Source organism: Hippocampus bargibanti, linkage group LG06 (genome assembly GCF_051943395.1).
Source record: "Hippocampus bargibanti isolate YZ-2025 linkage group LG06, ASM5194339v1, whole genome shotgun sequence".
Taxonomy (NCBI): Eukaryota; Metazoa; Chordata; class Actinopteri; order Syngnathiformes; family Syngnathidae; genus Hippocampus; species Hippocampus bargibanti.
The window spans coordinates 18,958,117-18,980,978 of record NC_142739.1 but is presented as its reverse complement, the minus strand read 5'-3'; the positions used below and the strand labels follow the sequence as shown (position 1 = coordinate 18,980,978).

Here is a 22,862-nt window from a genome sequence, read left to right as displayed (position 1 = left end):
CTGGAGGCCATCCCAGCAGTCTTTGGGTAGTAGGCGGGGGACACCCTAAACCCATTGGCAGCCAATCCCAAGGCACACAGAGACAAATAACCATCCAGGCAAATGCTCACACCCAGGAACAATTTTGAGTGTTCAATGTTTTTGGAATGTGGGAGGAAACTGGAGGAGCCGGAGAAAACCCACACGGGCCTGTGTAGAAGATGCAAACTACACACAGGAAAGCCCACAACCTCTGCACTTTGGGGCGACACTGGACCAGCGGGCCCGCCGTACTGGAATATACCGGTTTGAAATAGTCAAACCAATTGATGAACTCAGTCTTGTCAGACGGGGACAGAATAACATTGTGAAATAAAGAGTCGCAGAACATATAGTAAATAAAATTGTACTTTTTTGATTCAGCCCAATAGGCAAAATGAATTAAAAATGAGGATGACCTCAGTGAGCCCAGTCTATAATCACTTCTCACATCTGGTGGCAATCAGATTTGCATTTCATACAGCTCTTGATGCTGAAGTCCGAATCATAATAAATAGCAAGGCTCCTCAGAGTGAGTGTGTGTGTCTGTGGCCGAGTGGGATCAAGGTGAGAATGAAGGCTCATTTACGCTGGACTTGTGTGAACGATGAGGGAAGCTGGATCGGCTGCATGGGTTTCTTGCAGGAATCTGGTGACACCCTCTGGACTACCGAAGGCAGCAGCTGGTTGCGTTTGATGATCTGCAAGGCCAGCTGAGTATTCCCTGAAGACGTGGACACGGGTGATCAGTTTTGTGGCCTCAATTTTGAACAAATGGCTCTTAGGCCCGAGTGCAAAGGCTGCATTCAGACTGCACACATCTGATTCAGATCACAATATTTTGGGGAGTGACTTTACAGGTAGTTTTCAGCAAGTGTCCAAATCCGATTTTGCCCTGTTTAAACTGGGCTACATCATTGTCGCACTTGACAGGGTATTAAATATAAAAGCATATCGATGGAAAACCAGCATCAAGGGCATTGAACAAATGTTCAAACCGGGGATGAAACAGTGTTGGGTTTTTCATTACCATTGTTTTTTTTCTTCAACTTTCCTCTTGTTTTTTTTAAAATAAATTCATTTGCAGAGCAAGTTTGTTTTGTTGAGCTTATTAGTTTTAATAAGTATTTTGAGTGTCAAATAATTGTTTTCAAAAACTTACAAATTATTACATTACATTACATTACAAAACCTAATGATCTTCGACCTTCCTTCTTATGTATGATTGAACAGCAATAGTTCAGCTCACATATGACCTACTACACCGAAATGAACGAAGGACATTTTCATTCCAATTATTTTAAAAAATGTTGAATACATATTTTTAACAGGTTATTTATGGTATGTCAGCAATGACTGTCATGATGTGTGGCAACAACAGGAACTTGTTTCAGAAATTGAGGTGGCAACTGACCATTTTGTAACTCCAAGTACACCCCTAACAAGATGGCTTCAGGTGGAATCTCCTTCGTGTTCACCATCGATGCAGCCTGAAGACGACAACAAACGTGATGAAAGGAAATCCTGGAAGAGCAAAACTTATGAAAACAAACTCAGCCAGGCTCTCCCTGAAAAGGCAAGTAGATTTATACAAATAATGTACTCTTGGAAGGCAGTACACGTTAAAACAGGGGTGGGCAAACTTTTTGACTCGCGGGCCACAATGGGTTGTAAAATTTGACAGACGGGCCAGCCGGGCCAGGACTATTTGGAGGGAGTGTTTGGGCCGGATATACTAATGCATTAAATGTAGTGTGTGCAAACCTCATAGCACAGTATGAACACCACAACCCAATTTATTAACTGTCTTTCAAATGTGAAAAATAGCCCTTAACAGTTAATAAATTTGTCTCAGGGAATATGCAAGATATGGCATTTACATACTATTTCGCAGATACTGGGAGGAGGATATGGAAATAGATTAAAATAACATACGCACTGTGATTTATCAAGAATAAAATATTGGGATACTGAAGAAGCAAAAGTGGCTATATAGATTCCCTCACCCATGATGCCAATGTAGAAGACAGGTCACTTTGCGCCTCAAGAAGTAATCAATGTCAGGTGACCGCTGACTGGGTTTACGTGGTTACCTGTTGAAGGCACTTCCGGGCTTTGTCATATTCACTCCGTAAGCAGTATGCGCTGCCAAGGTTGAAGAGCATCATAGCTCGAGCTGAAGTCACACTGCTGGGGTAACAAAGAGGGGCCTGCTTGCCTGCTGCAGAGAGAGAAAATACACAATCAATGACAAAAACACACTCCCAACTCATTCATGTCATTTTTTTATGCACAATAATCGGTGTCATAAGCTGCAACCGACCATTATTCCTAAAATACAGAAGATCCTGCATTCATTTTGTATTTGTTTGAGGTAAAGCTGAAATAAAATGGACTTACAAGATTCAACAGAGTCGTCACCTTTATCAGAACCTGCTGAGGAAAAAAAAAAGAAAATTCCTGAGCAAATCATAAAAAAGTCTCTCTCTCTCTCTCTCTCTCTCTCTCTCTCTCTCTCTCTCTCTCTCTCTCTCTCTCTCTCTCTCTCTCTCTCTCTCTCTCTCTCTCTCTCTCTCTCTCTCTATATATATATATATATATATATATATATATATATATATATATATATATATACACACACACACACACACACACACACACACACACACACACACACACACACACACACACACACACACACAGTAAAGTCTCGTTATATCGATATTCAAGGGAGTCCGAAAAAATATCGATATAACCGGGACTATCGATATATCCGACCCGGTTTGCATGTAATTTTCTCCGTGCGTGCATAGAAATAGTATCGATATAACCGGGACTATCGATATATCCTATATCGATATAACGAGACTTTACTGTATTTTAATCCAGGCGAGAAAATTGGCCTTTAACAGAAGATACAGGTAACATCCGAGTTACGACCGGTGCGACACAACCATGACCGCCAGACCCCTTTAAAAAAAAAAAAATTAAATTCTACGCCAGTCACTGCAACGCCCTTGCAGCGCAATTTTGGCCAGCCAGGATCTCACTGTCGCACAGCAATCGACCGTGTGATGGCACCGGAGGGGGCGGCGGTGTCCACCGGCCAAGGCGAAAGTAGAGGTGGGTGGGCGTCGGTGCTTGGGTGTGCGGAACCACCGTGACGAGAATGGGGGGAGGGTCCCCCGCCACGGATGGCACCGTGGCGGCGAGAGCGCGCCGGCGAAAGTGCGCCGGCGAGAGCGCGCCAGCGAGAGCGTGCCGGCGAGAGCGTGCCGGTGAGAACGCAGCGGCCGCCCCGCAGTGGCGCCCCCGCGGTTGTCTGCGGCGCCGACGCGCTTGACCCGCCACCTTGCCCCAAAGCAGAACGAACTGTCTGCGTCAAACTGTCAACACGTCAGCGGCGAACTGTCCACGCGTCGGCGGCGGACTGTCATCGCTTCGGCGGCAATGCATCAGCGGCACCACGGCGACAAGAACGTGGCGATGAGAACGCGTTCTTGCCGCCACGTTCTCTTCGCCGCATTCTTTTCGCCGCCGCGTTCTCGCTACCGCGTTCTCGCCGTCATGATGGCGCCGCTGCATTGCCGCTGACGACATGACCGTTTGCTGCCGACGCGATGACAGTTCTGCTTCGGGGCGAGGTGGCGAGTCGAGCGCGTCGGCGCCGCAGACAACCGTGAGGTCGGGCCGTGCGTTGGCGCGGGTAAGGCAACCGGTCGCACACCGGCGACCCAGACACACGCCCGCCCACTCCCGTGGCATCCGAATCAGATCGTTTGCAAGCCATTTAGCACGGAGTCTCTATTCAACATTTTGAATTGATTTCGACTTACGACCATTTTGTCGGAACGGAACCCGGTCGTAACTCGGATGTTACCTGTATTTGCAGCTAAGGTCTGAACAGTCAATGTAGCCATTTTATTTTTACACTACTTATGCGAAAAGCAGCAGACCTGGGTCTTGCTCGTTGGTCAGCACCCCAATAGAAACGTCTATGACATTCTCTGGGTTGAGGTGTGTGATGGCATCGGAGATCCTATCCAATGAAATGAGGGCCTCGGCGGCATAGAGGTGACCGAGGAACCTGAGGTCAAAAGTCAAATGATTCCAATCATAGGTCGTTGACAGTGGTTGCGTCTTGACGTCAAGAAGCACTTTAACAGATCTTACTTGAGCGATCCCGACACCTTGGGTTGGTGGAGCAGTTTCTCTGCATGGTTTAAAGCCATCAAGTTGTCTCCTAGTGCCAAAGCCACGTACGCGCTGCATGCCAATATGGAGCACCTACAATGTACAGATGAGACAGCCCAATGACCTGAGGTTTTGCACTTCCAGATTTTGAAATTCTGCTACTGGTCTGTAATTTGCATAAAGGTTTAAAGCACGGTGTCAAAGTCAAGGCCCGCGGGCCAAATCTGGCCCGCCACATCATTTTTTTCGGCCCGCGAAAGCAAATCAAACTTGTTAAATTCCATGATGATTGCTAAAATCTGAGCCAACATTTCATATTTTTGGATGTCAACCACAATAAAAGTCATTATTCTTGACTTCAGATTTGAAAACGAGTTATTCATTAATTTGCTGTGTGCTCTATATGTAATATTTGAAGGGATTTAAACATTCTAATGGGTATCCCAAATTCATAACGGCCCTCGAGAGGAAACCATAACTACAATGTGGCCCGCGGCAAAAAATGACTTTGACACCCCTGGTTTAAAGGAATACTTGAAAGAAATGTGGATTGAATACAAGCCTATCAGGGTTGGGTCATTTAGTGGAACCCATAGTTCAAATTCCACTCTCTGAATTCCTTCAGAATCAACATAGTGCGTTGTTAAATGCTTCTCGGTGTTTTGTTTTTGCTTGTGTGAAAAACATTGAGTTGCCTTGTGTATGAAATAAAACCTGTCCTACTTGCCTTATTACGGTTTTTGCTTGCACATCGCTTGGAAAGGTACGGATAGGACAGTCAAATTACCTGACGTTTTCCACTTCTTGTTTTCTGAGAGGAGACGATGGCGCCGCAGAAAGTAACCTGTCAGCCTCCTGTCCTTTCCCACTGCAAAAAAACATTAGGTTGGTCAGAGCACGGGAAAGAAGAGTGACATGCAACAAAGGGGTAACACACCGTAATAATTTTCAAATTCAGAAATGTTTGGCATTGTCTTGCTTGCTCAACCTGATGATGAAGTTGAGATAAATTATGCTAGTTATATTAGAAACTTGTTCGCCATGTGCTTATATTTGTACACATATCTTGTAGTATGCATGTGCATGTCAGACCTGCAGGCATCACTGTTCTCACTGCCACTCTCTGTGCTTCCTGACTGACTTGAGCTTTTGGAGCTGTTTTCCATCTTGGCGTCTTGCTGTTGGGTTTCAGGCAGCAACAGCAGAGAGTTCCTTAAGCAAATGGCAGCAAACTCCATACTGGCTACTGGAATGGCTGCCGACTGGCCCTCACTGCAAGATTGACAAACAGAGCAATGTAGACATTAAAAAGGGGAATATAATTCAAATTGTATTTATCTTGTTTTAATGCATGATACGATGAATGATGAGGTAGTGAGCTTCAGTACAAACCTGTAAATAGTATTTTGCATGGACTGGGATGCCAACACAATTTTGCGATGGTACCCTTGTCCAACAATTGACTGAACAATACCTTTTTTACAAGGTAAACCTTTGCTCTCTTGTTCTGAACCCTGTACGCAAACAGTGACAGGAGTCCTATTAGAAAGCAAATAGACTAGAACACAAATATACTGCAGAGGGGTCTCAATGATACATGAGGGAATTGTGTAAATATGATCCAGTTTTGGAAGGCATGACATCAATTCTTTTTTTTAATTCAAAACAATAATATAAAAACACATGTAGAAAAAGGCAGAAGTGCAGACACATACACATGTAGAAAAAGGCACAAGTGCAGACACATAAGTTGGGTTCATCGGAAAGGAAATCACAGAAATTTGATTTGGCATACCCCTTTGTGAGCAGAGATGCAACACTCTGCAAGTCGTAGCCACAGTCGAGGGTTTGAATGGTAAACCTGCACTGCCTCAATCAGACACTCGAAAGCAGCCAGAGGCCTGCCGATGTGCAGCAGCTGGATGCCACAATTATAGAGGAGCTCATAGCGTTTGTTGGCTAGTAGAGCACACATGGGGATACCTGTAAATTTTTTGGCTAAAAAAGGATAAGGGAGAGTAGAAGAAAGTGGAACTTATTAAATTTCAGAACAACACAATCCGTGAACAATGTAGCTTATTTTCCGCTGTATAAGGCACACCGGAGTATAAGGCGCACGCACCCCCATCGAATGGTGTATTTTCAAACATAAGTCGCACTGGACTATAAGGCGCAACTTCTATGAAAGAAAAGTTTTCCAAATATAATATATAAATATATTTTTTTTCCCCAAATATAAGGCACACCACATTATAAGGCGCTATAGTAGAGGCTGGGGTTACGCACTACTTCTACAGGGGGGAATGGAGTCAGTGGCTGCTGACAGTCGTTGCGAGACCTGTTAGATTACATTAGATGTACCTTTATTCGTCTCGCAGTAGAGAAATGTATATTTCACAGCAGCAAAGTTATGAAAGGAAGAGGAAAGGAAAGAAAGAAGTAGAAAAACAAAATCCAGGAGATGCTGGTAAGGCAGCCACTCTCGCAGTGCCATCTTGAAGTAAAAAAAAAAAAAAAAAAATGGCTCAATATTACTTCGCACATAAGGGCGCACCTGCGTATAAAGCGCAGGGTCATCATTTGAAGAAAATCAAGGCTTTTGGGTGCGCCTTATACTCTGGAAAATATGGTAAACGTTGGAAAACATTTATATATTTATATATTGTATTTGGGAAACTTGTTTAATTCATTGAAGGTGCGCCTTAAAAATATGGTACTTTATTTATTTTGTGGTATTCACACCTATCCTATATTCGCTTAGTCACCATTGTTGCAGTGTGTAATTTTCAATATGGGTAATCTGACAATTGACATTTTGTGCCAATTTCATGCTTTCAAAGGTCGAAATATATGGAGCCAACATTCTGTCACTCACCTTGCCTGTTGCAGCCATCTCCGAGCTGTGCACAAGTGTGGTCGTTTTCTTGCAATGCCTTCTTGAAGTAGAAAATTCCCAGGTTATGTTTTCCCATTGCAAAGTGAATGCAGCCTAGATTGTTCCAGAACATACAACGAACACATTCACCTGTGTGGGCACAATTGAAAAGCGAAAAAAGGTAAACGACTGAAACTCGACTCACAGGACAAGGATAATTTACAACCTAAGAGTCAAAAAGGGATTTGCTCTCACATCAGTGGCATGTAAAAACAATGTTAGAACTCGTGCAGAGAAAGACCATCATGAGAGGCAAAGTAAACCTGTTTTGATGGGTCCGGGGTGTTCGGCTATATTGGAACTGTTGAGCAGCTTCACTGCTTTCCGGTAGTTTCCTCTCAGATATTCAAAGTTGCTCTTCAGGAATAAAGACGGTGCAGACTGACACGGAACAAGAATAAAGGTTCATTAAATGTTTTTCTTTTAATGTCAAAACCATTTCAGAGTTTTGGTTCTGATTTTTTTCCGGTATATTAAGATCCAAATTGAAAAGGAAAACTTGTTTTCCTCGATCTACAAAAGTTCTGTTCCAAAAGTATTGGAAAATCAAGCTAACTTTTTCGCCCAAGATGGCGCCCGAGGAGGAAGCCATCAGCAAATGCTCTCATGAGCCTTGCTTTTTTTTGTTGTTTTTGTGTTTTCTTCTGTCACCTTGTGTTGTTGTGCGTCGTGTGGAACGGATCCGGATTGTTTTTCAGAATTTTTGGCCACGACATTCATCAAGGAGGAGACTGCTGAGCGGTTGCACCTTTTCGGCAGCATGAATATGCCAGTACTACGTCTGTGTAAGCTCTCAGTCGTACAGGAGTGGTCCATCGATGAAAAGGTTTCTTCAGCCGTCATCTGTACTTGAAGGTGTACATCTGTATTTGAAGGTGTCGGACGTTTCACTTCTTATCCAAGAAACTTTGTCAGCAAACTAAAGTCTTACTGGTAGTTTAGGCCCTATATATATATCCCTAGTGTCCAGACATGGCGGTGCCGGACTCTGCTATGATAGGTCCCTGCTCTCAGGTTGGGGGGAGCAGAGGACGACTCCCTGCAGCTCCACTGATTGTTCCTATTGTTCTGACTAACGACTGGCCTGATTGCCCCACTTCCACCGGTATCACCTCATTAGTATTACTAATCCTATGTTGCCTAAGCAGGCTATTGTATGAACGATCCAAATTGAACCTCACCCCACCATATCGGTTTAATGAAGGATTTAGTTGTTTTATGAAAATCGCTTCTTTTACTCCCATTTCAAACCATCTATGTTCTTTCGCTAAGATTTTAACCTCATTGTCGTCAAATGAGTGGTTGCTAGCTTTTAGGTGCTTATGTACTGCCGATTGAGGCCCACTAGTATTATCCGTGCGATGTTTGATGTCTGTGACAATTTTCATTCTTACAATGTATTGAATAAACTACATTACTGTGTTTTTCATTTGGCAGCCTATCTTTTGGATGCACTAATTTTTGCCTTAAAGTCTTTATCGGTTTGAAATAAGTAGGAATTTTGTGTTGCCAAAGGAATCTGTAGTTATTCAGAAACTCCTGCAATGTAAGGTACTGCTACTCCTCTCCTTTTTGTATCTTCAGAAATTTTGGTTTCATTCCCTATTCTTTCTTTCTGACATTTGTTAATAGACCACTGAGGGTACCCACAGTTTGTGAGTGCACTCCTTTTCTCTACCTTCAACGCTTGTTGGTATTGGTTTAGCCCTATGCTGGAGGGCTCTGATAACTCCTAGTTTGTGTTGTAAAGGGTGGTCAGTAAGTCAGTAAGTATTGGTCAGTGTGCGTATCCTTCCGAAAGATGGCGCCCTTCTGTGTGGCTGCCTCCACAGCAGCTCCTTCCTTTTCTTTGCGACTTTTTCACTTTTCCGTTTTTGCTTTGTTTACTTTCCTCATTACAGAAGGAGACGATAGGGAGTACAGGGGACTGACAAAGGACTTTGTGGACTGGTGCCAGCAGAATCACCTCCAGATCAACACCGGGAAAACCAAGGAGCTGGTGGTGGACTTCTGCAGGAATCAATCCTCACCTGCACCGTTGAAATCCAGGGTTCGGACATTGAGAGGGTGACCTCCTACAAGTACCTGGGTGTTACTCTCAACAATAAACTGGACTGGACTACAAAAACTCCCTAATCAAAAAGGGACAGAGTCGCCTCTTCCTACTTAGGAAACTGAGGTCTTTTGGAGTTCAGGGGTCACTCCTAAAGACTTTCTATGACTCTGTGGTGGCCTCAGCCATCCACAATGGAATTGTCTGCTGGTCAGGCAGCATCACCACCCGGGACAGAAAAAGACTGCAACACCTTGTCAAGAGGGCCAGTTCTGTCCTGGGGTGCACGCTGGACTCTCTGGAGGAGGTGGGCAACAGACGGCCGCTAGCTAAACTAAAAGCTATGATGGACAGCCCCCCCCACCCCCTCCTGCCCACCCTGACAGCACTGGGTAGCTCCTTTAGCCAGAGACTATTACACCCGCGCTGCAAGAAGGAGAGGAACCGCCGCTCGTTCCTACTGACTGCTATGAGGCTTTACAATTCTCAGTGATCACATGTGAAAAAAAAAACTGCACACTTGTATATATGGGTTGATGCAATAATATGCCTTTCTTGATACTTGCACTATGTACAGTTTTTTATGAAACAGTTTTGCACAGTATACATACTACATTTACATTTGCACAGTATACAGTTGACAGTTTTATTTTGTTATGCTCAGAATATCTTGTTTTCTATCCTTTCACCACCACCCCATCCCCTTTCAATTGCTGCTGTGGACTGAAAATTTCCCCATTGTGAGACGAATAAAGGTTTTCTGATTCTGATTCTGAAAGACTTCTGTTTTTAGCGCTCTGTCCTCTTTTATAAATACTTTACAATCCAAAAAGGCTAGTTGGTTCTCTTTAATGTCATCACGAGTAAATTTAATGTTGATGTCTACCGAGTTGAGGTAAATTAAATTTATTGCTTTTTTAATTATGACAAAAGTATCATCCACATATCTAAACCAGTGTCCAGGTTTTGTCCCCAGGAAAGATGTGAGGGCATGTTTCTCCATCTCTTCCATGTACAGATTAGCCACTATGGGTGAAACTGGTGCGCCCATAGCACAACCATGAATTTGTTTGTAAAAGTTCTCCCTAAATTGAAAATACGTAGTATTAAGGCAGATTTCCAATAATTGGCAGATGTGGTCCGGTTTAAGTTTGGTTCTTTCATGCAGAGAAACGTCTGCCAGCAGTCTCGTCCTCACCACTGAGACTGCTGCTGGGGTTGGGACAGAGGTAAAGAGAGAAGTCACACCGTAAGATGCCAATGTTTCCTCAGGTTCCAATATGAGGTCTTTGATCCTCTTTACAAACCCCGTGGTGTTCTCTACGTGATATTCTGTGTTACTAACCAACGGAGCTCAGATAGTTTTTAGTTTTCATCACTTTGCTGCTGTGAAATGTAAATTTCTCCACTGTGAGACTAATAAAGGCATATCCAATCCAATCCAATCCAAATATTTAGCTACATTGTATGTAGAAGAGTCAATGCTACAAACAATGGGTCTGAGGGGGAACCCTTCTTTATGTATTTTTGGCAGGCAGTTGATACAGCGTGGGCTCTCCCGGGTATAATCTAGAATATATCTGCATTGTAAAGTAATTATAAAAGAGGATAGAGCGCTAAAAACAGAAGTCTTTAGGACGGCTACGCACATTGACCAATACTTACTTTTTGACTCTAACCACCCTTTACAACACAAACAACACTCAGAAGCCTCCAGCATAGGGCTAAACTAATACCAACTTGCATTGGAGGTAGAGAAAAGGAGTCAAAACATATCAGGAGAGCACTCACTAACTGTGGGTACCCTCAGTGGTCATTCAAATAATGTCAGAATGAAAGAATGCAACCAAAAATTCTCAAGATACAAAAAGGAGGGGAGTAGCAGTACCTTACATTGCAGGAGTTTCTGAAAAATTACAGAGTCCTTTGGCAACACAAAATTCCTACTTATTTCAAACTGATAAACACGTTAAGGCAAAAATTAGTGCATCCAAAAGATAGGCTACCAAATGAAAAACAAAGTAATGTAGTTTATTCAATACATTGTAAGAATGAAAATTGTAAAGAGCAGTACATTGGGGAGACTCAACAAATTCTCAAAAAAAGACTTTATCAACAACGCAGGGATAATACAAGTAGGCCTCAATCGGCAGTACATTTGCACCTAAAAGCTAGCAACCACTCATTTGACGACAATGAGTTAAGATCTTAGCGAAAGAACATAGATGGTTTGAAAGGGGGGTAAAAGAAGTGATTCTTATAAAACAACAAAATCCTTCATTAAACCGGTCTGGTGGGGTGAGGTTCAATTTGGATCGTTCATACAATAGCCTGCTTAGGCAAAACAGGTTAGGCAACATTCGTAATGCTGATGAGGTGATACCGGTGGGAGTGGGGCAAATACGCCAGTCGTTAGTCAGGAATATAGGGACAATCAGTGGGGCCACAGGGAGTGGTCCTCTGCTCCCCCCAACCTGAGAGTAGGGACATATCATAGCTGTGTCCGGCGCCGCCATGTCTGGACATTAGGGATATATAAATAGGGCCGATACGACCAGTCAGACTTTAGTTCGCTGACGAAGCATCTTGGATAGGAGGCGAAACGTCCGAAACCTTCAAATTTGTACAGATGACGGCTGAAGAAACCTGCTCATCGATGGACCACTCCTGTACGACTGAGAGCTTACACAGACGTATTATTATTATTATTATTATTATTATTATCATCATTCATCTATGCAAGTTTTAATAATTGAATGGTTTTACAGGCATATTCTTTTTCGACCTCTTAACATCAAGTATGTTTCCTGTTATAGAAAGTGAGTCGGGTGAATTTAAAGCAGAGGTGCTCATTACGTCGATCGCGATCTACTGGTCGATCGCGGAGGTAGTACTGGTCGATCGCAGCGTGACAGTAAAAAAAAACATTTGTCAGCCTATCAAACATCCCGTCACTTGATTGACATACAGGGCAACCATTCAGATTACAATTGAATTTTTACCTTTAGGTCGTCGTGCATGCGTAAACAACGGCGCTAAACGCAGCAAAATTTACAAGATAGTCAGCGAATTACCTCAGATTTTAAGTCCTTGCTAAAACATATGGTGATCAACATGAGTGAGAAAGCGGGACCAAGTAAGGGGGCAAAACATATTACTTTCATACGGAATGGGAAAATGTGGAGCGGCATTTTCAGACTGTTCATGGAAAATACGACATTGACTTCCCGCCGAAAAGCCAGCTGAGAAAGAGAACGGTGGACGAACTAAAATCCCAGTTGTCCGGACAGCAGTCATTTTTCACTCAACATACTTCAAAAGCGAAAGCCCCCACCGAAGGATTGTTCCGGGTGAGTCACGCCATCGTTAAAAACAATAAGTCCTTCCAAGACGGAGAGATGGTAAAAGAAGCATTCGTTGAAGCAGCTGACTCCTTGTTCAGAGACTTTAAAAATAAGGCAGCGATATTATCTTCAATCAAAGCTCTGCAGCTGTCAAGACATACACGGCGCGGTGAAGCCACGGCTGAGGATTTAACCCAGCAAATGTGGAAAGACACCGGAGATTGTGAGTGTTCTCACTGCTGAGGTCCAGGGCTCATGGACAGTTCTGTAACTTACTCACACAGGAAAAGTACCCCAACATGAAGAAATGTGCTACCTCCTTGACTGCATTATTCGGCTCCACTTATTTATGTGAGTCAGCCTTTTCCTACATGAAGATCATTAAGTCCAAATACCGTTCCACCATGAATGATGAACATTTACTATTTGGAAATGTGCTTGTGACTGGCTGTCAGCAGCTACTGTCCCGACTATGCATCCCTGGCTGATTCAATTCAGTGCAAGTCATCAAAGTAAACTCAGGTAATTACAAAAAATGTTAAAGTTATGTGCTATTTTATTATGTATAATTTTACTTATGGTTTTGTTGTTATGTGCTTTGTTTTATTGTTTTTATTGTAAAGTGTCCTTGGGTGTTTTGAAAGGCGCTTGAAATTAAATGTATTATTATTATTATTATAGTTATGTATTATGTTATGTATATGTAGTTATTATGTGTGTTGTGCAATATTGGCTTATTCGGTTATGCAAGGTACATCAACATACATTGTACATACAAAGAATCCTTAAAACATTTGAAAATAATTATGTTTTGCATTTTTGTCTTGGGTAGATCATTTTGACTTGGTTGTTTTTACAAGTAGCTCGTATGCTGAAAAAGTGTGAGCACCTCTGATTTAAAGAATACTTGCACATTATGGCACGTGGTCAAGATGATACCATCTCAATTTGAGTCAAGAAAAAAATAAAATGAAGTACACTGGTGAGCTGGCATGCTTTTTCATGCCACATTGTCACGTCGATGCCCAAACTAGTTCATTGTACTCGACAACTGACAAATGTTACAAACTGAGGACCTCGCTTATTTCACAGTGCTTGTATATATATTGCTGTGAATAAATACAGTTCTGTAATTGATGTCGAGGAAAACTGGACATTTACTGTACAGAGGTCAGTAAATGTCAGTCATGTAAATGATTGAGTCCTATTGTTCATTTATTGAGCCAAGCCGATTGATTATTTTACATTATAATTCAACCACTTGTCAAATCTGTCCTCAAATGGAAAACACCTGCGTGTTTCACTACACTACAGAAAATAACGACTAGACTACTTCTCTGCCACAATCATTTAAGAGAACTTTGGCTGCGTTTTGATGTGAAATCCACGTGATATTTATTGCTAGGATGGTACTTAGGAGCTGCTATGCAACTACAAAATAGGGCACTGTAGCGATTTTAGAACTGTTGCGAAACCTCAAACATATACTGTTGCGGGTCATCGATGAGAAGGTTTCTTCAACCGTCATCTGTACAAATGTGAAGGTTTCGGACGTTTCGCCTCCTATCCAAGTGGCTTCGTCAGCGAACTAAAGTCTGACTGGTCGTATCAGCCCTATTTATATATCCCTAATGTCCAGACATGGTGGCGCCGGACACAGCTATGATAGGTCCCTACTCTTAGGTTGGGGGGGCAGAGGACCCCTCCCTGTGGCCCCACTGATTGTTCCTACATTCCTGACTAACGACTGGCCTATTACCCCCACTCCCACCGATATCACCTCATCAGCATAACGACCCTCATCAGCATTACGAAAGTTGCCTAACCTGTTTTGCCTAAGCAGGCTATTGTATGAACGATCCAAATTGAACCTCACCCCACCAGACCGGTTTAATGAAACGAAACCTTCACATTTGTACAGATGACGGCTGAAGAAACCTTCTCATCGATGGACCACTCCTGTACGACTGAGAGCTTACACAGACGTGTTGCGGGTCATGTGATAATGGGGTTCCAAAAGACTCACATTTCCTGCTGTGTTCATCACTGACTTGATCTCCCTTTTGCACGCTTTGGAGGATTTCATCTGTATGTGGGCTCTTACTTTGTACTGTAAAAGGAGAGAATGAGTTATTATGGAGGGGGAAGCAGAGTATCTTGTCAAGCATACCTGGTGCATCTTTGATTTTGCTGCCTCAATCATGGCTGAAAACTCTGCTTTCTGGTTCCCACCATCTTTGTTGTTCTGTAACCCAAACATGCAGTTTAATGCTTACAATGCAGTCAAAAGGAAAGGGTGGGCATAATGGTCATCACCCAAATAAATGTTCAGAACGTTCGAAACACTTATCCTGTGACAGTAAAGTGTCCTTGAGAGTTTTGAATGGCGCTTATAAATGAAATGTCTTCTTCTTTTCCTTTTGGCTTTTCCCTTCTTGGGGTCGCCACAACGAATCAGTCCTCCATCTTCTGAGGTTTGATTTGCATTTTTGTTTTGGCCAAGGCGCTTATAAATGAAATGTATTATGATTAATTATTATTAGTAGTAGTATTACTATTATTACTACAGTAAAGTCTCGTTATATCGATATCGGTTATATCGATAGTACCGCTTATTACGATACTATTTTCATTTCCCTTGCACATTTCTAGTCTTTTTATGTATAATTAGTACCGTTTAGTACGATATCCGGTTATGACGATAATCCGGTTATTACGGTGCTCCTTTTCATCCCCCGCCGGCCATTTTTGTTGTTTATATCGATATATCCGTCGCGCCATTGGTCAACTTGGTCACGTGTCTTGTTACGTGAGCCGCCATCGGTTGCGCCATTGGTCGACTTGGTCACATGAGCCGCCATCGGTCGCGCTATTGGTCGACTTGGCCGTGTGACTTTGTCACGTGACACGCCATCGGTCGCGCCATTGGTCAACTTGGTCACGTGTCTTGGTTACGTGTCACGCCATCAGTCGCACCATTGGTCGACTTGGTCAGGTGACTTGGTTACGTGCCCAGCACCCGTGTAGCAGAGCCATTTTCATTTTCAGACGCTAGCTCGTGTGTAGCAGACGAGATTGAAGTGTTTGTGTTAAAAGGTAAAAATGGGAAGCAGAAGAAGATTGATGACTTTTTTAAATTGTATACATAATACAGTAAGATGTAAGCGTTGCAGTTTCCCTGTTGTGTTATGTACATGCCCACTGTACTGTATATGAATGCAATCGTTTTTTGCAACAATGTTTCTTGTTTTGTCTGCTGAAGCGCGATGATTTTGAAAATTATTAACATTCCATACTGTGTATTAAAGGTCAGCCGATGTCACTTTTTATTCAAATGCAAATAAAAATGACTTCACGCCAAGACGTCTTGCATTGCTTGTGAATCCAAACAATGACTTCAGATTCGGATAATATGCTTTCTTGTTACACATCCAGTTATGAATATGTTTCAAATACACTGTAGTTCTGAAGATTAAAGCATACATGTTTACAATCATTAAAGAATTATATGTGCCATTTTGAGGCAACTTTGGGGGAACATCTCCCAAAAAAAAGGGAGCTAATGGCCAGCTCCGTTTCTTATATGGCGCTTGGCTGCCCTCTTTTGGCGGCTTTTGTTTAATGCAGTTCGGTGCAGGATCGGATATATCGATAGTCCCGGTTATATCGATATTATGTCGGACTCCCTTGAATATCGATATAACGAGACTTTACTGTATTACTATTATTGTATGTGTATAATTTGCATCTTGCAGCACAAACGTGAATTTACTACTTCGGTCAAACCAGCAGAGGCACTGTGAATCAGTCTCAACTAGTTTGTGGTCAAACAAAAAGAATATGATTGACATCCACAAGTTAAACCTCACATTGCCCCAACTGCTCAGTGTAGGTCCCAAAAGGAGGTCGTTCACATACAAAGTGGGACTCTACTGTTAAGTTGAAATACATTTTCTCAATCATTTTATATTTAACCATCTTTAATGAATCTTTGATACAATATTTAACTTTTGAATTGAACTCTGAAAAGTTTTGACTTTTCGTCAAGCTTGTCTGACTGTTGCCTAGGATTTTGGCAAACGTAAATTGGGAAATGGTTCATTTATTTGCACGTGCCCTAAATGTGACAATATGAGACAATGCTTTTCCTTTCTTTCTAAATTTGAAAGAGGGTAACTGCATAAACACCTCCTCGGTCAAAAACTATCAGCATACGCTATGTCTTCTGACTATTTTTCCCCCAGGCCTTCCTTTGTTGCTTCAAGGTGGGTCAATTGATAAATGTGGCTAATTGAGGATACAAGGTCATAATCCATCCAAAATTTGACGCGGTGTCCAATCAGTTTTTTGCCTTGAAGCAATCAAAGAGCATTGCTTTTGACATGCCGGAATTCACATGAATGAACATAACAACTACGTGATTGCAGAAACAGCAATTAGCACCTATTGCTGCAGTTTAGCGGCTGTAGAGATATCTAATTTGAATGGTCTTCAAGTCCAGGTTCAGACTGAATTAGAAAAACTGCAAATGTGACTTTCCATCTTGAAATTGAGTACCTCTCCTTTTCCGTTCTTGTTGCTTCCTTGTACAGAGAGCTTATCCAGCAGAGCCAACAGGTGAAGGGCCTTCTCTGGCTGGAACGTGAGCAGGTACAGATCCACCAGTAGGAAACAGACAGCCTGAGCAAACTTCTCTTCTAGGACAAATTACAGAATGACCCCATGCCAAACTGGATGGCTACATTACAAAGCACAACCCACTAATCTTTACTTTCCGGATTACATACATTTTCAAACGTATGGTCATTTCAGCACAACATACCAAACGGTTCCAGAAACTGATAGAGCTTCTCCCCGATAGAAATGGCTTCTGAGTACTGCCGCATATGATAGTGGATAATGGCTTGATTGTAATACAACAAACTATTTTCAACATCATCCAACCCATCGACATCTTCCGTGGCTGTGTGAACCTGAATGAATCAATGGAACCAAGGAGGGAAGAGTGTTTTTGTTTTTTTATACGGCACATTTCACTTCAAATGTAAAACATTATAAGATGAAAGGAGCTGGCAAAATAGGGGCCCCTTACCTGGGTCTTCATTGCCATTAGGCTTTGCTTGAGGTTTCCTGTGGTAGTCTGACCACTTTTGTAAAACTCTACAATGGCTTTATTCAAAGCAATCTTGTAGTCGTCCTTATTCAACTCCTGCAGAGCATCAAGGTGTCTCAAAGAGTCATCGTACTTCTTACCCTGTGAATACAGCAAGGTTGAGGGGGTTGTTTTTCAAATGGATCCCAGTAGAGGTACCAGTTACCTAGTTCGTTCACCTTCTGTATTTTCACAACTACAAGACACATATAACAGTCTCAGATTTTCTCCTAAACGGACGGGGCGTTGACCAATGCAAGTCCTCTTGTGTATGCACCAACTTCCGAAATCATTGAATGCTTTTGCGCAACTTTGATGGGAGGGCCTGCTGAATACATAGACCAGGGGTCGGGAACCTTTTTGACTAAGAGAGCCATAAAAGTAAAATATTTAGAAATATTTTTCAGTGAGAGCCACACGCACGCACGCGCACATACAGTGGGAAGGGTGGACGTGAAAGAAGACATTAGAGGCAAGTCCCAAGTGGCAACCAAGCTGGGGAAAAACTTTAACACTCACGAAAAATGGCCATTAATACATACTGCAGGGCTCGAAATTCGCGGTAGTCCGGTCGCCCGAGGCGACTTAATTTCCCATTTGGCGAGTTCATTCAGTTACTAGCCAGCCCGGTTGATTGTTGAAAATATATTCTAAAAAACGTTTTTTTAAGTTGAAAAAATAAACACAGCGTTAAAGGACAACCGACGTCTCCGGACAAGTTGTGTCCATAATTTGTAAAATGTCTTCAAATGACTTCTACTGAGCGTATTTCACAAAGATTCCACAGCGTATAGCTATATTTTACGTTTTAAGACTCGCGCTGAATATTACGGAAGTCTTGTTTTTGAGGTGGTGACGAGTCCGTACGTTACGTCACTGAAGGAACGCCCATGACCGAAAAAAGGACACATTGTAGCAGTCCTTCCATCACGTCAATGCATTTTGCTGTACTTTGGTCTGAAAACGTCGTGTAGGACCTAAAAGAGGCAGAAGAGGGCGACAAAGCTCCATGTAAGGAATTAATCAGCCTGTGGAAACAGGCTGATTAATTCCTTACACGGCTTTGTCGCCATGTTCTGCCTTTTTGGGTGCAACATTTCCCACCCTTGATGCCTCAAAATGACACGGAATAAATTCTTAATCGATTGCAAACATGTATGCTTTCTTCTTCAGAACTATTTGAATATTTGAAAATAACTGGATGAGTAACAAGAAAGCATATTCTCCGAATCTGAAGCCATTGTTTTGATTCTCGAGCAAGGCAAGACGTCTTGCCGTGACACCACGAACATGGGGGCGGGACCTTCTGAAACTGGCCACTTCCGGTTTCAAATTGAAGTACTTTTTAGACACTTTAAGTCATTTTATTGGTGTTTTACATTTGACTAATAATATCATACTGCGTGTTTTGGGTATTATAGATGCTATAAAACGTTTTTCTGATGTCAGGGAACAAAAAAGTGATGTCGGTTGTCCTTTAACCGAACCTCCATACAGTACGCGTAAACAAATCCTAAATGTGCCGTTGAATGTATTACCACTGCGCATGTATATGACGCCTCTCGTTGAGTCTCGCGTAATCTCACGTAATATGACAACCAGATTTCAATACTCGTGACCATATTATCGTCCATATGCTCATGTATTTTGTTTTTCTACTTTCATTCTTTTCATCACTTTGCTGCTGTGAAATGTACATTTCTCCACTGTGAGACTAATAAAGGCAAATCCAATCCAATATCAATACACGTCTTTCTTGTTTACACCTTCAACTGTCAAAACAGCTTTGTAATGTGGAATGTTCTGCAAGGTGTTAAGCCGCCACTTGAGATGGGGAAAAAAGAGACCTAGGTCGGAAGTAGAGAAAAGAGTTGCTGATCAGTAATACGAGACAGAAAAATGCCAAAGGCTTTACAAGTCTGCATGGGAGCACGGCCGGCCCTGGTTTCATTACGATGCGCCCGATACATGTTTTGTAACCCGTATTCTGTGTTTTATAAAAACCGCAATTTGACGAAGAAATCCGCGTTGTAGACGGCAGTGGCAATTTCAAGTGTGAAAGTGTTATCGCACACGAGTAGCGTATTTCAGCATTTTTATTTAATGTATTTTTATAGTAACATTAAGTGGGCAGGACCCCTCGTTTGCAAACGTAACATTTTGCTGACTTAATTATGGTGCTCAATTTTATTTATTTTTATTTAGTACTTATTTGCCAAGTTTTGCTCTGTCCTGAATATTTTTTCTTTTATTGTGGTGCTCTGAATTGTTTCATTGTGGTGCTCTGAATTATTCTCATTTTTTTAATTGAACAACAGTATCAAAATACTCTTGAAATACAATAAAATGCATATTAACTATGAACAATTGTAGTCTTCTGTGCCGTTTTTACACAAGGATGAACTGACTGAGATCAGACACATTTTGGCTAGTTGATTTTCTGAGTAACATTGTGAGGTAACTAGTCCGGCTGGCTGGTAAGAAAAACTATGAATTTCTAGGCCTGTACTGTGAGTCAATTATAAGCCTAATCACTATCTTCCATGAAAAATGGGGTCACTCAAACGGTTTATGAAAATTAAAATACAAAAACTCACCACAAATGATTCATATGCGCTGGCTGCCATTTCTTTCTCCTGGTCTGTCATTCCAGGTGATGAGTTGTTATGCTTTGCCTCATTTTGCTCTGATCAGAAAGAATGTAAATGTGAAAAAATGTGCTACATGACAGTTCATATTATTGTGTTTGCACTGTACAGTGGTTACATCAGGATTATCAGTCGTCCTCACGTATTCACTCCTCTTTCATCTATAACTGCTTCAAACAACAAAACGTATGGAGGAAAAGTGGTTAGGATTGCACGGTTGTTTAAGTCTAATGTGCTGTGTGGCATTATTTTGTCATTTTATGTTAACTGTTCGTTTGATGGTGGCGCGAGCATCTCTTTTTGTCTGTTGTCTGGTTGAGAAGGAACATTTTTCATCTGTGCTGTGGCACATTTGACAATAAAGTTTCTCTTCATTTCTCCTCACTTCACTCCAAATCAATTTGAAATGGGTTTGATATCAACATTGCTTTAGTACATCAAGTACATCAATGCCTATTAAGATAGAAATAGAATGTACACCAAGACAGTGTTGCACAAGCCAAAACTCTAGATCTGCTGTAGTTTTTTCAAAATAGAGGAGTAAGAATAAATGACGTTTGGGATTTCCCTGTCAGGGATTGCCATAGCAAGCCACTCACATGGTATATTTTGCACAGATGGATGGCTTCATGACATAACCCAACCATTTTTATCTGGATTTGAGGAGGGCAGTGGCATATAGAATTAGGGTTCTTCAATCTCTATTTTTTTTTTATAATTAGTTGATTTTTATTCATTTGAAAATTACGGATATGGTTAAAATAAATTGAAATTAAAATTAAAATTGAAATTAAAATTAAATCTTCTGAAAAAACAAACAAACCTGCAATCATATGTGACTTTGCAATCAAAGGTGAAGATGGTGATGAAACTCACATTAACATGGTAAAATTAGGACTTTCATGTCTATTATTTTGTTATATATATATATATATATATATATATATATGATATACTGTCATGTGAAATTGTGTTTTTTCATTCAGGTTTACAGCCGACTGCACATAATGAATTCACGCCGTGCATAGAAGAAAACTCCCTTCTTGGTTTCTTGCAGGTGGATAATTTAACGTTTGCTTCATACACGATTACTCACCAACAACGACTATTTCATTTGAAGGTGAACATTTTTTGTTCTATGCAGATTCTTTTCTCTGTACCACTTAACTATTTTTAACTATTTAATTTAATGTAATTTAACTATTAATTTAATTTAATGTATTAATTTAAAAATTAAGTTAATTATATATAATATATATATATATATATATATAATATTAGAATAAAATAAAATATAAAATATTATTATTATAATTAATTATTTTTAAAAACATTAAGTTAACTATTATATTTTTTCCTTTCATCGTGTATGTACATTAGATGTGATATAGAGGTACGGTGTTGTCACCTTTGAGCATTCAAGCTTGTAATAATAATCATAATAATAATACTAATACAAGCGTCTTGCGAAACACCCAAGGATACTTAATTACCTTCTCTTTGCAAGTATTCTTAAAAACGTTTGTTTGGTCTGCCCAGCGTGTCATAATGATAATCGAAGCAGAAATTTAACGAGGTGCAGAAATTCTACGTAGCCACACAGCTCGGTTAAAAACATGGATATCTCAAAGAACAGTAACATTAGTAGTCACATACACAATAGGTTCATAGGCACAAGAGTGACGAAATGCATCGAAGCCCATCTTGTCAAGGACTGTATCCCAAATTTTAGTGCTGGTTCAACTCATTTGACTTGCTAACTGGCTAACGTTAACCAATGCCCTTACCTGTGTTTTCTGCCATATTTTGACCCTTCTCACTTCAGATAATGATGCGAAATCCACGTGTAAAATGAAATAACCAGTCAATTGAATTGATTTGCGCAATACGCGTGAATAATTGAATGATATGGATCTACTGTCTTCAGCAAAGAAAATCAAAAATTGGTCTCGTTTCATACGCTTCTTTGTGGGTAGGGTGCAGTTTGCAACTAAGGCGTAAAAATAAAGTAGCGCCCTCTGTGGGTTAGGGAGAAAACAACTCGAATAGACCCACAAACTGAACGTCGAACGCGAAACAAGAACAGTTTCACTTGTTATAACAACTTTATTGTTTGAGGACAACAAGGATGATGATCAGGCATCAGAGGGTACATTCAGCATCAGACAATGTTTTGATTGCGTAGTAGTTCACTCCGTCTATGTAAGCTCTCAGTCGTACAGGAGTGGTCCATCGATGAAAAGGTTTCTTCAGCCGTCATCTGTACTTTTTTGAAGGTGTCGGACGTTTCGCCTCCTATCCAAGAGGCTTCGTCAGCGAACTAAAGTCTTAAGGTCCTCTGCTGCCCCCAACCTGAGAGTAGGGACCGATCATAGCTGTGTCCAGCGCCGCCATGTCTGGACATTAGGGATATATAAATAGGGCCGATATGACCAGTAGTAGTTCACTCGTAATTTATTTGGACATGAAGATGCATACATTTTGACATTAATTTTTACTTTTCAATGAAGCTGTAACG

The 22,862-nt window shown here is 41.4% G+C and overlaps 1 protein-coding gene across 2 annotated transcripts; it reads right to left on the bottom strand.

Moving 5' to 3' along the window:
- Positions 1-369: 369 nt before the first annotated feature.
- On the bottom strand, positions 370-22,303 carry cnot10 (CCR4-NOT transcription complex, subunit 10). 2 transcript variants are annotated; one of them, XM_088998082.1, is made up of 19 exons: positions 22,132-22,303; positions 20,294-20,382; positions 17,637-17,798; positions 17,367-17,517; positions 17,102-17,241; positions 14,715-14,789; positions 14,571-14,654; positions 7,411-7,528; positions 7,088-7,237; positions 6,008-6,210; positions 5,605-5,726; positions 5,305-5,484; positions 5,000-5,080; positions 4,192-4,305; positions 3,975-4,105; positions 2,419-2,454; positions 2,112-2,239; positions 1,433-1,508; positions 370-742 (listed from the first exon to the last, which is right to left on the bottom strand). In XM_088998082.1, the coding sequence occupies exons 1-19, from the start codon at positions 22,145-22,147 to the stop codon at positions 600-602; spliced, it is 2,199 nt and encodes a 732-aa protein (XP_088854208.1). In that variant the 5' UTR covers positions 22,148-22,303; the 3' UTR covers positions 370-599. The 2 variants fall into 2 exon arrangements, with proteins under 2 accessions (XP_088854208.1, XP_088854210.1); XM_088998084.1 differs by having other exon boundaries at positions 2,419-2,451.
- Between the last annotated feature and the right edge of the window lie 559 nt (positions 22,304-22,862).

Excerpts from the sequence above, each read along its gene's own strand:
- cnot10 (XM_088998082.1), bottom strand. Across the intron at positions 1,509-2,111 it reads CCCGGAAGTGCCTTCAACAG|GCTGCATCGATGGTGAACAC; the intron begins GTAACCACGTAA and ends TGTCGTCTTCAG. Across the intron at positions 743-1,432 it reads GTACTTGGAGTTACAAAATG|GGAATACTCAGCTGGCCTTG; the intron begins GTCAGTTGCCAC and ends CCACGTCTTCAG.